General features: G+C 48.6%; 1 protein-coding gene across 1 annotated transcript; it reads left to right on the forward strand.

Moving 5' to 3' along the window:
- Positions 1 to 246: 246 nt before the first annotated feature.
- On the forward strand, positions 247 to 15,664 carry HAPLN4 (hyaluronan and proteoglycan link protein 4). Its single transcript, XM_083421803.1, has 5 exons — positions 247 to 735; positions 6,795 to 6,906; positions 8,094 to 8,456; positions 12,826 to 13,128; positions 14,507 to 15,664. The coding sequence occupies exons 2-5, from the start codon at positions 6,795 to 6,797 to the stop codon at positions 14,854 to 14,856; spliced, it is 1,128 nt and encodes a 375-aa protein (XP_083277929.1). The 5' UTR covers positions 247 to 735; the 3' UTR covers positions 14,857 to 15,664.
- Positions 15,665 to 16,362: the final 698 nt, after the last annotated feature.

Genomic DNA, 16,362 nt, shown 5'->3' on the forward strand with positions numbered 1-16,362 from the left:
CCAGCCCCCCAGACCAAAAAAAGAAATTACTTAATTTTTTAAAGATGTAAGGGAACTCAGTTTCCTTGAGTTCCTACTCAAAAAACCCTCACCTAGTTATGACTGTTTCCTCTGTTTTACATTATAAAATTAAAAAAAAAATACCAAAAGAACAGGAAGCAGAAGAAAAAGAACACACCGGGAAAATCCCCAAAATTGGCACTGGTGTCTACGCTTGTGTACTTGGCTGGAGTCCTCCAGCTTTGAGGTTGCTTTGGAGAAAAGCGCCCAATAGGTTTGCAGGTTCTCCTTTAAAACATTCCCCCCCCCCCTTGCTCCCCACCCCATTTTTATCCCAAACCCTCCTTTCTTCTGCCCTCATTGCAGGCTGTCCCCTAATGCAGTTGTCCTTCTGCAAAACTTCTCTTTCTCCATCTCTCCCGCCTTCTTTCCCTCTCTCCTCCTCTCTCTCCTTTTCTCCCCCATAGAAGTCTGCTGACTAAGATTTGACAAAACGGAGGAGCCTGCAATACCGTCAGCATAATGCTGATGAACTGGGGTTGGGAAATAGAGGACAAGGAAGGAGGTTGAAAGGTGGGGGGAAACTCAAGGCACTCGGGGTGGGTGGGGCGGGAATCCTCTTTCTCTCTCAGCGCCCCCCCCCCCTCTCCTGCATCATCTCCATCTCAACTTCGGCTGAGCTTCTGAGATTTCTCTCTTTTTGCCCTGGGACGTCCCTCTTCTCAAGGAGAAACAGTGAGTCCTCCTCTTTTTTTTCCTGCAGGGTTGTCCTTTTTATTTTTAAAATCAAGTTCCATCCCCGGGTCCGTTCCTCCCCCCACCTGCCCCACATTTCACCTTGATGAAATGCAGTGCTGGCTCATTTGGGGTTTTGCTGCAGGATGCAGAGAGAGAGAGAGAGAATCATTTTACTGGCTGAGTTGGGTACCACTTTTTTGCAGGGATGCAGAGCTCTGTAGGAGGAAGATGAGCCACATCTTTGTAAAAAAGGGGTTTGTGTCGGATAGATGCAGGGGAGGAGAGAGATCAACCCCCCCCCCATGCAGAAAGTGACCACTTAAATCCTAGAAGTGGGGGGCACTTAATTTGGAAAACTGCTTGTTTGTTTGTTAGTTTGTTTAAAAGAAGACTCTTCTCTCGCCAAATTTTAAGCATTTTAGGAGGGCTCTGTGGGATGCTCAGAGATGTTCATAGATAGGGCATCCTTTCTCCTGGCTGAGTTGGGTACCACTTTTTAAATGATTTTTGTTTGCTTTATTTCTGCAAGGCGTTCTATCGGATGTAGTGGAAAGGAAACTGTATCCCTGGCTGAATGGGGGCGGGGGGGGGGGTTAGCTCTGAAAATTGCCTTTTTAAAAGACTGCTTTTGCCACATCTTGAAGGGAACATAGAAACTGATAATTTATCCTTTTCTCAGAGAACAGGGTTTGGAATCTTCCTTCCTGACCCTGCTTCTTAAAGGGATGGAATAATAATAATAATAATAATAATAATAATAATAATAATAATAATAATTAATAATAATAATTTGTTGGTCACAACAGGAGGTCAGGAGAATTTTGTAAATCCCTTCTGCTTTGTGTCCTTGTGAGGAAAGGATGTTTCTTTATATGGGTTAGGCAGGACAGAATTATTTCTCCTCTCTTGAGCAAAGTCTTGCCTGGCTGCCAGAGACTTCAGTATCATCTGCAACCTGGGTCTTTAACAAGCAAACTCCACCCCCCTGAGGCCCCCTGCTGCTTACCTGCAATCTAATGCCAAAGGATGTAGGAAGTTGTTTTATACCCTTAGAGAGGATGTATATATATACCTGTCTCACCGGAGATGCTGGGGACTGTACCTGTGCACCACCTTTTAAAAATGAAGTCAAGGTCTCAGTCCTCATTGTTCTGGCTTTAAACAGTGACGCTGGAAGGTGGCTTATACTTAATCAGGCCAGTCTTGCTTAGAATCATAGAATCATAGAATCATAGAGTTGGAAGAGACCACAAGGGTCATCGAGTCCAACCCCCTGCCAAGCAGGAAACACCATCAGAGCACTCCTGACATATGGTTGTCAAGCCTCTGCTTAAAGACCTCCAAAGAAGGAGACTCCACAACACTCCTTGGCAGCAAATTCCACTGTCGAACAGCTCTTACTGTCAGGAAGTTCTTCCTAATGTTTAGGTGGAATCTTCTTTCTTGTAGTTTGGATCCATTGCTCCGTGTCCGCTTCTCTGGAGCAGCAGAAAACAACCTTTCTCCCTCCTCTATGTGACATCCTTTTATATATTTGAACATGGCTATCATATCACCCCTTAACCTCCTCTTCTCCAGGCTAAACATGCCCAGCTCCCTTAGCCGTTCCTCATAAGGCATCGTTTCCAGGCCTTTGACCATTTTGGTTGCCCTCCTCTGGACACGTTCCAGTTTGTCAATGTCCTTCTTGAACTGTGGTGCCCAGAACTGGACACAGTACTCCAGGTGAGGTCTGACCAGAGCAGAATACAGTGGCACTATAACTTCCCTTGATCTAGACGCTATACTCCTATTGATGCAGCCCAGAATTGCATTGGCTTTTTTAGCTGCCGCGTCACACTGTTGACTCATGTCAAGTTTGTGGTCAACCAAGACTCCTAGATCCTTTTCACATGTACTGCTCTCAAGCCAGGTGTCACCCATCTTGTATTTGTGCCTCTCATTTTTTTTGCCCAAGTGCAATACTTTACATTTCTCCCTGTTAAAATTCATCTTGTTTGTTTTGGCCCAGTTCTCTAATCTGTCAAGGTCGTTTTGAAGTGTGATCCTGTCCTCTGGGGTGTTAGCCACCCCTCCCAGTTTGGTGTCATCTGCAAATTTGATCAGGATGCCCTTGAGTCCGTCATCCAAGTCGTTGATAAAGATGTTGAATAAGACTGGGCCCAAGACAGAACCCTGTGGCACCCCACTAGTCACTCTTCTCCAGGATGAAGAGGAACCATTGATGAGCACCCTTTGGGTCCGGTCAGTCAGCCAGTTACAAATCCACTGAGTGGTAGCATAGTCAAGACCGCATTTTACCAGCTTCTTTACAAGAATATCATGGGGCACCTTGTCAAATGCCTTGCTGAAATCAAGGTAGACTACATCCACTGCGTTCCCTTCATCTACCAGGCTTGTAATTCTGTCAAAAAATGAGATCAGGTTCGTCTGACATGACTTATTTTTCAGAAATCCATGCTGACTATTGGTGATCACAGCATTCCTTTCTAGGTGCTCACAGATTGTTTGCTTAATGATCTGCTCCAGAATCTTCCCTGGTATTGATGTCAGACTGACTGGACGGTAATTATTTGGGTCCTCTCTTTTCCCCTTTTTGAAAATAGGGACAACATTTGCCCTCCTCCAGTCTGCCGGGACTTCGCCTGTTCTCCAGGAATTCTCAAAGATGATTGCCAGTGGTTCTGAGATCACATCTGCCAGTTCTTTTAATACTCTTGGATGCAGTTCATCTGGCCCTGGAGACTTGAATACATCTAAACTAGCCAAGTATTCTTGTACTATCTCCTTAGTTATTCTGGGCTGTGTTTTCTCTACTGAATCATTTGCTCCAAATTCTTCAGGTCGGGCATTGTTTTCTTTATCGGAGAAGACTGAGGCAAAGAAGGCATTGAGGAGTTCAGCCCTTTCTGTGTCCCCTGTTTGCATTTCACCATCTTCTCCTCTGAGTGACCCCACTGTTTCTTTGTTCATCCTTTTGCTACGAACATACCCATAAAAGCCTTTTTTGTTGCTTTTAACCTCTCTAGCAAGCCTGAGTTCATTCTGTGCTTTAGCTTTTCTGACTTTGTGTCTACACGTGCTGGCTATTTGTTTGAATTCCTCTTTGGTGGTTTCCCCCCTTTTCCATTTTTTGTACACATCCTTTTTTAATCTTAACTCCGTTAAAAGTTCTTTAGATAGCCACCCTGGCTTCTTTAGGCACCTTCCATGTTTCCGTCTCATTGGTATTGCCTGAAGTTGTGCTTTTACTATCTCCCTCTTAACAAACTCCCAGCCATCATGAACTCCCTTTCCTTTTAGTATTACTGTCCATGGGATCTCACCCAGCACTTCCCTAAGTTTTATGAAGTCAGCTTTCTTAAAGTCAAGAAATTGAGTCCTAGTATGCTTGGCTGCTCCTTTCCGCTGTATAGTAAACTTCAGAAGAGCATGATCACTTGCGCCTAATGATCCTTCCACTTCTACCCCATTAACCAGGTCATCGACATTGGTTAGGACCAGATCTAAAATGGCTGTTCCTCTTGTTGCTTCTTCCACTTTCTGGACAATAAAGTTGTCTGCAAGGCCAGTGAGGAATCTCTTTGACCTTATGCTCTTGGCTGAGTTTGACATCCAACATATATCTGGGTAACTGAAGTCTCCCATTACTACTATCTCCCTTCCTTTTGCATGCTTGGCCATCTGTTCCATGAAGGCATCATCTATGTCCTCTGTTTGGCTTGGGGATCTATAGTAAACTCCCACAATGAGGTCACTGTTATTCTTCTCTCCCTTAATTTTGACCCAAATGCTTTCACTTTGGCTTTGAGGTTCTAAATCTTGGATTAGTATTAGTATCTATAGCTTAGTATTGTTTATTATTATTATTATTATTATTCTGCCCATGATGGATAGCTCAGTCCAATCCAAATCCAAATAACTTTATTGTACTAGCCATTGGCCAGACAAATCTCAATCAAAAATAAATGCAAGCAAAAGGGGTGTCACGCCACAAAGAATGGTCTCTGCTTAGATCTGTGTGTCTCCCTTACAGTTCACGGCTATATTGTCTTCTTTCTGATCTTTTGGGCTGCCAAAGCAAATGGCAACATAAAGAGCCACTGAAGTGTTTACATCGCCAAGAAACCATAGGACCTTTTCTGCTGAGCAGAGGATAGCCCAGTTGGTAGATGATGAGACTCTTAATCTCAGGTTTGTGGGTTCGAGCCTCATGTTGGGCAAAGGAATCCTGAATTGCAGGGGGTCAGACTGGATGACCCTCGTGGTCCCTTCCAGTTCTATGATTCTATTAAATTTATTCCCACCCACCTTGGGGGATAGCTTAGTTGGCTAGAGCGTGGTGCTGATAACACCAAGGTTGCAGGTTCACTCCCCATATGGGGCAGCGACATATTCCTTTCCAATTCTACAATTCTATGATTCTATGATCTATAGGTGTCTGTGGAGGGGATATATTGACTGAAAATGTCTAGCAAACCAGAGGATATTAGTAGACAGGATTATGACTTGGTTTTATATGCAACAACAGCAGCAAGAATATTATTGGCACAAAAATGGAAGCAAGAAGAATTGCCGACGAAAGAAGAATGGCAAATGAAATTAATGGACTATGCAGAATTAGATAAATTAACAGGAAGGATTTGAAACCTGCGGGGCCAGAGATTCTTAGAGGACTGGAGTAAACTATGAACTATTTGAAAAGCGATTATGATAAACAGATTGCGGTAGTAGGACTGCAAGAAGTTCTGTAAGGAGGACTTTGTGAAATATTGCAAGGAAGACTTTGAAAAGAATTATTAGTTAAGGACAAGTAAAAGTAACAGAGAAATTAAGAAATGCAGGACAAGTGATAAAGAACGGAAAATCTTCAGAGGTGCTTGACGGAAGTCTAAAATACTGTATAAGATAAGAAGTTATGTTAAATGATTGTTGGAACTGATGTGTGTGTGTGTGTGTGTGTGAAAATGTCTAGCAAACCGCTTTGGTAGTAGAGGGCATTCAGCAAACCCACATGACAGTGATGTGGGATTGAGGATTGGAGTGGTCATTTTGTGATATTATGGCCATGGACAAAGCTGTATTGTCACTTTTGAATAAATGTTACTTTATTATAATGATAATAATTTTAAGAAAACCTCCTCCCTACGGTCCCAGGGTGGGTTGCGGCAACATTAAAAGCAATTTTAAAAACTCACAGCCATGAAAGGTGACGTTTGATAAAAATAACAAGAGCATCTAGTGAAAAGGAACAAATGTCCGTAAAACTGCTTATATTATATTTAGATTTCCAATCTTTCAGTGTTATAAATCTATGCTAACGGGCAGCGGCTCCCTAGGAGATGCTGCAGATTGGAGCTTGGATGTCTTGCGTGCAAGGAGGGACTCTGCAAAAGAGTAAAGGTTGCAGGCTGTGTGCCTCTGAATAAAGGGCTGCCAGAGTTGGAAGGAACCTCAAGGGTCATCTAGTCCAACCCCCTGCAATGCAGGATGCCAGACTAGATAGGCCCCTGGCAGACTCTTTTATTCTCTCGAGGCTGCCTCCAAAAACTCCGGCAGTCTCCTGCCAGCCCAGGGGTGGATCTGCTATGAAACCAGTGAAGTTTTAGCTTCAGGGCTCCTAATCCCACAGGGGGGGCCCAAAAGCAACTTTAGTCCACATTGCTTAAGATTTTTGGGACTTTGATGCCTGTATATAATGTTTCCCTAATTTCCATCCCTAACTTGAAAACTATAAAGCATAGGAACTTTGTTTGCACACTGGTGACTTTGAAATCATCCAGTCCAGCAATTTTAATCAAAATCTGAGATGTAGTAGTTAATGTTTTTCACAAAATTGTGCTGATCTGTCCTGAACCCCACTGAAGAAGACGACACTGGTTGCCCAAACCTCATTGCCAAGGGGCCCCCATGACAGTTCAGGCTTCAGGGGCCCCACAAATGTAGGCCCGCCAGTGTTCCAGCCCCAGAGCTCAGCCGACTTGTTTGCAGACTTCAGAGTTGGTTCTACAAGCCCAGGCTCCTTGCCCATCACCCGCCTCTTCCTTGCTCTCCAGATGCTCCCTGCGAGGGCTGTGACAGGCACCTGCCTCCACCTTGCTGTCTTGATCCTCTGCTTCCGACTCGCGGCTCCTCAGAAAGGACGGAAGAAAGTCGTGCATGTCTCAGGTACGTGATGTGGAAGCTCAGCCCCCTCTCCCCTGGGATTGCATTCGGCAGATTCATGCAATAGGCTCCAAAGCACTTTGGCCTTGTACAACTGTTCAGCAGTTGCCAAAGTGGTGCCTGGGGGCACAGGGTGCCCTCGAGGTCTTTCTCTGGTGCCCACGAAGGCTCCACACACACTTCCTTGTTTGTAAAGCAGTGAAGGCGGTTATGCTACTCTCCCTCGAAAAGGAAATAGAGTTGAAGGGGACAGTGATCTCTCTGGGCTTCTCAGGGCGTGGCCTGGGGGAGAGGGCTGTGGTCTGTGAGAGGGGGCGTGGCCTGGGGAGAGTGGGCGTGGCTCCATAAATTGACATATTTGCCCATCCCTAACCTGGATCAGCTAACCTTGGATAGCTCAGTTGGGTAGATTGTGGTGCTGGTAATGCCAAGGTTGCAGGTTCGATCCCCTTTTGGGACAGCTGCATAGTCCTGCATGGCAGGGGGTTGGACTAGATGATCCTCAGGGTCCCTTCCAACTTGACGATCCTATGATTCTAACCCAGACTTTTTATTTCGCCTGCCAATCATGGGGCTTGTGGAGTATAGTTGTACCTTGGTTCTCGAACGCCTTGGTACTCATATGTTTTGCCTCCCAAATGCCAAAAACCTGGAAGCAAGTGTTCCGCTTTTCGAAGCCGAATGTCCAACGCGGCTTCCACTTGAGGGCAGGAAGCTCCTGCAGCCAATCGGAAGCCGTGCCTTGGTTTTGAACGAACTTCCGGAAACGATTAGGTTCGAGAAACAAGGTACGACTGTATTCCCATTCCGTTCAGCTGCAATTCCCCTTCCATCTCTACAATTCTATGATTCTATGACTTGCTGTTTTTAAAACATCTATTGTCACTACCATGTATTATTTCATTGCAAGGTGTGTTTGACTAACCTGCAGAAAACTGGGGCAGAAATTATAAAAAGAAGCAGCTGATTTGTAAATGATTAAGTGCATTATCATTTTTATTTATTCAGTACTGCTTTTTCTTAAGAAAGGGGAGCGGGAGAGATCCCAAATCTATTTAAAACCCCCACATATGAACCCAGTTTCAGTATGACGCAGCTCACAGCCCCATCTTGCATCCACCTGTCCTGGGTTCGAAATCCGGGATGCATAAAAAAACCGACAGCAAAACCCTTCTCTTTTCTGCTTGCAGAGGATGACAGTGGTGCCGTCGTGGTGCAGACGGCGCCGGGGAAAGTGGTCACCCACCGGGGTGGCACCATCATCCTGCCCTGCCGCTTCCACTACGATGTCTCGGCCCACGACCCGGACGAGATCCGCCTGAAGTGGACCAAGCTGGTGGAGCCCATGTCCTTTGAGGACGTCTTTGTGGCGATGGGCGTGGAGCGCAGGGCTTTCGGGAGCTACAGGGGCCGCACGGCGCTGCAGGAGGACGGCTCCGGGGACGCCTCCCTCATCATCCGGAACGTGACCCTCCAGGACTACGGGCGCTACGAATGCGAGGTGACCAATGAGCTGGAGGACGATGCCGGGATGGTGAACCTGGACTTGGAAGGTGAGGGGAGACGGGCGGGTTGGGTGGGGTGGTGCCCACTGGCTGTAGGAGGAAACTAGTGGGAGATAATAGAATCCTAGATTGTAGAGCTGGAAGGGATCCTGAGGGTCATCTAGTCCAACCCCCTGCAATTCAGGAATTTCAGCTAAAGTATCCCTGACAGATGACAGTCCAACCTCTGCTTAAAAACCTCCAGGGAAGGAGAGTCCACCACCTCCCAAGGGAAACCGTTCCACTGCCAAACAGCTCTTAACACCAGAAAGTTCCTCCTGATGTTGAGTCGGAATCTCCTTTCTTGTAACTTGAAGCCATGGGTTCGAGTCCAGAGCAGGAGAAAACAAGCTCGTTCCCTCTTTCATGTGACAATCCTTCAGATATTGGAAGGTGGCTATCATATCTCCTCTTAGTCTCCTCTTCTCCAGCTCCTTCAACCATTCCTCATCAGGCTTGGTTTCCAGACCCCTGATCACCTTGTTCGCCCTCCTCTGCACACTTTCCAGCTTGTCAACATCCTTCTTAAATTGTGGCACCCAGAACTGGACACAGGACTCCAGGTGTGGTCTGACCAGGGCAGAACAGAGTGGTACTTTTACTTCCCTTGATCTGGACACTAGACTTCTGTTGAATAGCATTAGCTGTTTTTGCTGCTGCATCACCCTGTTGGCTCATGTTCGGCTCATGGTCTGCCAAGACCCCCAGATCCTTTCCACAGGTACCGCTAATAAGCCATCTTATATTTGTGTGAAAGTGGTGTGGGAATGCCTCTCCTAAGATGGCATCATTCTGTCCTATATCAGCATGGCCAGGGAATGCCTCTTGACATAACAGCCTGATCCAGCAAGACTCAGAACCACAGAATTGTAGATTCAGAGGGGACCATGAGGATCATCTAGTCCAACCCCCTGCAATGCCTTGGCATTATCAACACCATCCTCTAACCAAATGAGTTATCTAGGCTGACTCTTCTTGCACTCTCACAGGAGATAAGAATGGATCCTCCTTGTCCGCAGGCAGTCCACCTCCTTGGAGGGTGTGGCGAGCAGCTGTTGCCTTTACCCCTCCTCCTTATCAATTTCCTAGAGGCCCCCGGCTGACCACTGTCAGAGGCAGGATACTGGGGAGGCTGGAACATCTCTGAAATTCTCATCTATCCACCTTTGCCTCCTTCAAGCCAGAAAGAGTGGAGGGAGCACCTCCAAAAGGAGAATCTCTTTCCTGTTCAGGATCTTCATAGCCAAATAAGTTGGAAGTGTGTGAGAGCAAGAGAGAGAGAGAGAGAGAGAAGGAAAGCTGGAATTCTACAAAACCCTCAATGCTATAATTCACCCCACCTCGCGGCAGCAAAAGCAACCCAATTCTCTCTCTTGTTGGGATGTTTTACGAATCCGCCAGCTGCTATCATTCTTCCTGGTTTTTATTAGCTTCTGACACCGAAACCTGCAGCGACAATGAAAGTCAATAAAAGCAGCAATAAAGCCCCCCAGAGACTCTCAAGCCGGGGAGGCGGAGGGAAGAGGAGAAGGAAATTGAGGGGGGGGGGAGAGACAGGACCCTGCATGCTCTCCGTGAGGGTGGGAGCTGCAAACAGAGGCTACTAGCTGTCTTTCATCCTGCATTCCTGTGGGGTTGGGGTGCCTTTTTAACCCGAGGGCTGCATTTTCTCCTTGAGGATCTTCTGGGGGCCACATCCCATAGCAGCGGGCAGAGCCAGAGGCGAAAGTGGTTGGAGCAACTGGTCTCAATTAGTTAATCACTGAATCTCTTGCAAAAATGTGGTTTCCACAGACTTGGTAGAGTGCCAGGCATAATGAGCAGAGCAGCTCATTCCCTTTCGTCTTCCTCCATGGAAATCAGTTGCCGATAATCCCCACCTCCCCACAGACATCTATGTCCTCATCTCTCCTGGTCCCCAGCCCCCAAGTAATTGGTGCTTGTGCCTTCATGAAACCAACCTCTCCTCTGCACTTTTCATGCCTCTCCTGGCCCTGGGAGACAAGGAGGGAGGGGGAGACACCGGTGACTCTGCACCATCTCTGCCTCCTGGCCTCCCTCCTCTCCCGCTTCAGCTTCTGCCTCTGAGTCTAGACTGCTCTCTGCCACAGACTCTCCCAGCCCACCAAGCCCTGTTGTCCCTTCAGCTTCCGACATCTCCCCTTCCCAGTCTTCTCCCTCTGACCACTCATCGTTGTCCCACCACCACTCCCCAGGCGGATCCTTCTGCCCTCAGTGGCTCCCCAGCTGGTTCCTCCCACCCTCCCTCTACATCCAAGCAGTCCCTGACACTCTTAGCAAGGCAATCACTCTCAGTAAAGAAGAAAAATAGAAGGTTTACTCGCATCCGAAAGACTGACAGGGTTCAAGAGATGTAGAGATGAAAATCAGGAAAGGATCCTAAAAAGTTGCAGAAGTCCATAAAAAGGTAAAGGGACCCCTGACCATTAGGTCCAGTCGTGGCCCACTCTGGGGTTGCGACGATCATCTCGCTTTATTGGCCAAGGGAGCTGGTGTACAGCTTCCGGGTCACGTGGCCAGCATGACTAAGCCGCTTCTGGCGAACAGAGCAGCGCACGGAAACGCCATTTACCTTCCTGCCAGAGTGGTACCTATTTATCTACTTGCACTTTGATGTGCTTTTGAACTGCTAGGTTGGCAGGAGCTGGGACCGAGCCTTCTGATCAGCAAGTCCTAGGCTCTGTGGTCTATCCCACAGCGCCACCCACGTCGCAGAAGTCCATAGTCCTTCTCAAAATGGAGAAGCGTCTGTGTGTGACTCTCTAGCAATTGTGTGTTTGTGATTCGGCTGCAGATTCTCCTGCACAGAAAAGGCATTCCAGCTGGTCAACATCCTTTTTTAACTGTGGTGTCCAGAACTGGACAGAGGACTTCAGGTGTGGTCTGGCAAAGGCCGAATTGAGTACTGCTATTTACTTCCCTTGACTTGGACGCTAGACTTCTGTTGATGCAGCCTCGAATAGGGAGCTGGGCATGTTTAGCCTGGAGAAGAGGAGGTTAAAGGGTGATATGATAGCCATGTTCAAATATAGAAAAGGATGTCACCTAGAGGAGGGAGAAAGGTGGTTTTCTGCTGCTCCAGAGAAGCGGACACGGAGCAATGGATCCAAACTACAAGAAAGAAGATTCCACCTAAACATTAGGAAGAACTTCCTGACAGTAAGAGCCGTTCGACAGTGGAATTTGCTGCTAAGGAGTGTGGTGGAGTCTCCTTCTTTGGAGGTCTTTAAGCAGAGGCTTGACAACCATATGTCAGGAGTGCTCTGGTGGTGTTTCCTGCTTGGCAGGGGGTTGGACTCAATGGCCCTTGTGGTCTCTTCCAACTCTATGATTCTATGAATAGCATTAGCTTTTTTTGCTGCTGCATCACCCTGTGGACCCATGTGCAGCTTGTGGTCCACCAAGACCCCTTGATCCTTTTCGCATGCACTGCTAGTAAGCCAATACTATTCCCTCCTGAGAATGCCTCTCCTTTGATCAGGGAGGGGGAACCAGCATGCTTCAGCAATGTTAACGGAGAAATCTGAGGGCTCCCTTGGACAAAAAACAAGGACACCAGCCAGGAATAGCAGAGCAAAACAGCAGCCAGGAGGCTTGGTCTTTATTGAAGACTGTCGCAACAGCACTCCCACCTGCCACCAGGTGGAACAAGATGGAAGCCCCAAACAAAAGAGCACCCAAACTTTTATTAGCTGCTAATCCCCATGTTACACCCCCCCAAACTACATCATGATTACATCATGAAAGGGGAGGTCTGGTGGCAGTAATATGAGCACCCTGGACCCTGCCCCATGGTTCCCCTTGCCCTCCACCAAACACCCATCAAGTGTAAGAAAAGAGATATTTACATTTCCCTGTTTCCCAGCCAAGTTAATCCCACCCTTTGGTCTTCCTCTGGGTTTGTTCTTTCTGGAATGGCTACCTGTCTGGCACTCAGGTATCAGGATGCCAGGGATTATCACTCAAGCAGAGGGGCTGCTCAGTAGCTGAGCTCACATGTCTGTATGAATTTCTGAAGTTTCCCCAGTGAGCCAGTACATAGAGACATTTGTCAGTGAATTCTTACATTTGGTATCATGCAGCTGAGGCCCTTTGAATAGATAGGAAGAAACTGTGATGTAGTGTTTTGTGGGGACAAATCACAAAAGTCACAAAAGTGATGGTGCTGGTTTTGGTAGTGGGCTGCATGTGCCTGAGATCTGCTGGAGGGGCAACCCGCCCCCAACCTATATTGTAAATTCCTGCAACAAGCAGTCCGGGTGATGATGGGGGCCGCAGTCCAAGAATGCCCGGAAGGCCCTGATCCGCTCTCGAGGTCTGTTTTTCCTCCTCCTCCTCTTCGCCTGCTTCTCTTTAGGGGTGATCTTCCCTTACCACCCGCGCCTGGGGCGCTACAGCCTGAACTTCCACGACGCCCAGCAGGCCTGCCTGGATCAGGACGGGATCCTGGCTTCCTACGACCAGCTCCACGAAGCCTGGCTGGAGGGCATGGACTGGTGCAACGCTGGCTGGCTGCAGGACGGCTCGGTCCAGTACCCCATCTCCAAGCCGCGGGACGAGTGCGGCCGGAAGGAGACCCCCGTCGGGGTGCGCAACTACGGCTACCGCCACAAGGACGACGAGCGCTACGACGCCTTCTGCTTCACTTCGAATCTGAACGGTGAGTCTAGAACCCTAGAATCACAGAATGGTAGAGGCGGAGGGGTCCCCTAAGGTCATCTAGCCCAACCCCCTGCAATGCGGGACTTGCAGCTAAAGGATCCCTGCTTAGGTGCCCAAGCAACCTCTGCTTAAAACTCCCCCCGTGATCATTCGTCCCACTGTCAAAGGACTCTTCCTGCCGAGCGTCAGGAGAGAGGGGGGGGACACACACACATTTCCCCAGTCTGCTTTCTTCGAGCCATGCATCATTTTATAGACTTCTAGGCTTCCTCGCTCCTCCTCGCACCCTCCGGAAAAATCTCAGAGCAACATTTAACCGATTGCTGGCCTTTTCCGCGTCCCACAGGACCAGGCAAGGAGGCAGTAATTCAGCTCAGCATGATGGATGAGCCTGCGGGGGTTTGTCCAAAGGCGTAAATTACTCTTTGCTGGGAGGGTCTGCGGGGGGGGGGGGGGGAGTTGGCAGGAGGGGGGCTTCATTTGTGTAATCAGGGGCAGGATAAATAGCCCTGGATCAACTCGGAAATGGAGTGCCTTTTGCTGCCTCATCCATCTTCCTGAAGGCAGGTGTTTAATTCTCCTCTCATTGGGCTTGGCAGCGTAAAAATGGAGGGGGTTTTTTGTGGGGAAGATGGGAAGAGTCAAGATCAGGGGTCAGCAAACTTTTTCAGCAGGGGGCTGGTCCACCGTCCCTCCGACCTTGTGGGGGGCTGGACTATATTTTTTTTTAGGGGGGGTGAACGAATTCCTATGCCCCACAAATAACCCAGATACATTTTAAATAAAAGGACACATTCTACTCATGTAAAAACAGGCTGATTCCTGGACTGTCCGTGGGCTGGATTTAGAAGGCGATTGGGCCGGATCCGTCCCCCGGGCCTTAGGTTGCCTACTCACGGTCAAGATATATCCCCCACATGTGTTTGGCTTTTGTTTTTTTAAGGGGGAAAGGGGATCTAGGAAGCAAACCCCGATAGCTCAGCTGGTAGAGCATGAGGCTCTTAATCTCAGGTCGTGGGTTTGAGCCCCACAGGGGGGGGGAAAGTTTCCCACCTTGCAGGGGGTTGGGCCAGATGACCCTCAGGGTCCCTTCCAACTCTTATGACTGGTGGGCACTAAGGTTTTTCTCCCACTCATTGTTGGCATCCATCCATCTGGAGGCACAATGGAGTGCACATCCGGGGGTGAAGTCAAACCGTTGCTTTGCAGCACTGAAATGTGCTCTTTTTGCTCTGTCAGGAAAGTGAGAACACCTGCTAAATCTGAGCTCCAGACTACATTTTAAGGACGCGGGTGGCGCTGTGGGTTAAACCAACTTGGGAATCGCTGCTTTAACCACTGCACCACATTGCCTCTTCCCCTCTTCTCCCTCCCAGGCAAAGTCTACTTCCTCAAGACCTACCGCAAGCTGAGCTTCCCGGAAGCCGTCCAGGCGTGCAAGAAGAACGGAGGCGCCGTGGCCAAAGTCGGCCAGCTCTACGCGGCCTGGAAGATCCAGCTCTTGGACAAGTGTGAGGCCGGCTGGGTGGGCGACGGCAGCATCCGCTACCCCATCGTCAACCCCAGATCCCGCTGCGGGGGCCGCGAGCCTGGCGTCCGCAACCTGGGCTTCCCCAACAAGAAATACAAGCTCTTTGGAGTCTATTGCTACAGAAGCGCCACCAGTGGAGGGTCCAAGGCGGCCGCCAAGGAGGGAGCAGGCAAGTGGAAACCTTTGCAGGTGTAAACAAGGTCGGCTTTGAACGGACACGAATCCTTGCATCTCCCTCCATCTTCCAGCCTTGAGGGACTGGGAGGATTTTCCCTTGACCTTCCTCTGGAGAAGGAAACAAGTCTGCTGTGAAAGATGCATTAGCTGGTCGAAGAAAAACCAGAAGAGAAGGGCCGTTCCAAATTCAGTTGATTCTTTGCGGACTTCCAGAAAGCCTGGGAGTCCAAGTTGCACCCAGCTTCTCACAAACCATGACTTACGATGCCCGCCCCCCGCTCTGCTTGAGTCTTCTTTTCCAAGAAGCCCTGGCTGTTTGCAATTTGCTATTATATTAACGCTTCAGATATAGCTTTTACAAGGTGTGTGGGGGGATCTCCCCTGCCTTTTGCAAAGGGAGGAGGCACACAGGGATTTGTCGCCACTGAGAATTCGCGAGGCATCTGCTCCCCCCCCCCTTATAAACTGCAAAATGAAGACAAATATTTCTTCTTTTATGCATGGTATTTGGGAGCGCCACAGTTAATTGGACAGCATTGCGTTGCACTGAAGGGCATTGCAGTCGTGCTGAGCTTCTTTTCTCTCTTCATCCTGCAACCTGAAAGACGGGGAGGCACACCCCCATTACCATTTCCGCTCTCCATGCTCCTCCAGAGGTCATTTTGCCCAGACAACCAAATCCTACAAGTTTCTGTTGTCGTCTAGAAAACTGGAAGCGCATGTTCATCAGTGTGTGGCTTGTTGGCAGAGACTGTAGGCTCCTTGGAGCACAGCTCCGGTCATTTTGTTATTTTATCTATCTATCTGTTATAGGGGGTTTGAATAGATGACTCTGTGGGGTCCCTTCTAACTCTACAGTTCTACAATTTATTGTCCTTTTTGCTTACGTTTACTCTGCGTAAGGCATTGTATACATGGACGACACTGTATACCTGTTAATAAAATTGTGCAGGGTGGTGTCAGTTCTGTGTTCTCGGCTCTGACATGTGACTCCTAGAAGCTGCCAGCGTGTGACAGCGGCCGCAATCCCAGGAAACAACTTTGACTGGCCAGCTGAACCAGGTGAAGGGAGCTGATGGGTCTCAAACCCTCAGTGAGTCAGGGGTTTCCCCTTCATGCAAAGACTGGCTCTGCCAGATGGAGCAGACAAGACCAAGAGGGGGGGTCCAGCGGTAAAGAAGGTGGTTTCTCTGTGTGCTATGGAGGGAAGTGAGGGGTAGGTGAGGAAACTTGTCTCCCATCTGGGAGAAGAAAAACTCTGGCCCTAAACTTCTGCTGTCCAGAACAAGAGGTGGAAGCTGAAGCAGGGAAGGAGTCATTGTGGCTAGAAGCCATTGATAAGCTTTACTCTCCATGAATTTGCCCAGCCCTCTTGTAATGGCAAGCTGGTCGCCACGCTGGTCAACTCCACAAACTCAGACCTGATTACAAAAACTTCATTTAAAGGGGAGAAAGAGACTGCCTTGAATTGCATGCTGCAAATGTGCCATGGAGGCGCATAACCCAGAGTAGTGCACCACCCGT

This window comes from Podarcis tiliguerta (genome assembly GCF_965153285.1).
Source record: "Podarcis tiliguerta genome assembly, chromosome: 18".
Classification (NCBI taxonomy): Eukaryota; Metazoa; Chordata; class Lepidosauria; order Squamata; family Lacertidae; genus Podarcis; species Podarcis tiliguerta.

Excerpts from the sequence above, each read along its gene's own strand:
- HAPLN4 (XM_083421803.1), top strand. The coding sequence starts at position 6,795 with ATGCTCCCTGCGAGGGCTGTGACAGGCACCTGCCTCCACCTTGCTGTC. Across the intron at positions 8,457-12,825 it reads GGTGAACCTGGACTTGGAAG|GGGTGATCTTCCCTTACCAC; the intron begins GTGAGGGGAGAC and ends GCTTCTCTTTAG. Across the intron at positions 13,129-14,506 it reads CTTCACTTCGAATCTGAACG|GCAAAGTCTACTTCCTCAAG; the intron begins GTGAGTCTAGAA and ends TCTCCCTCCCAG.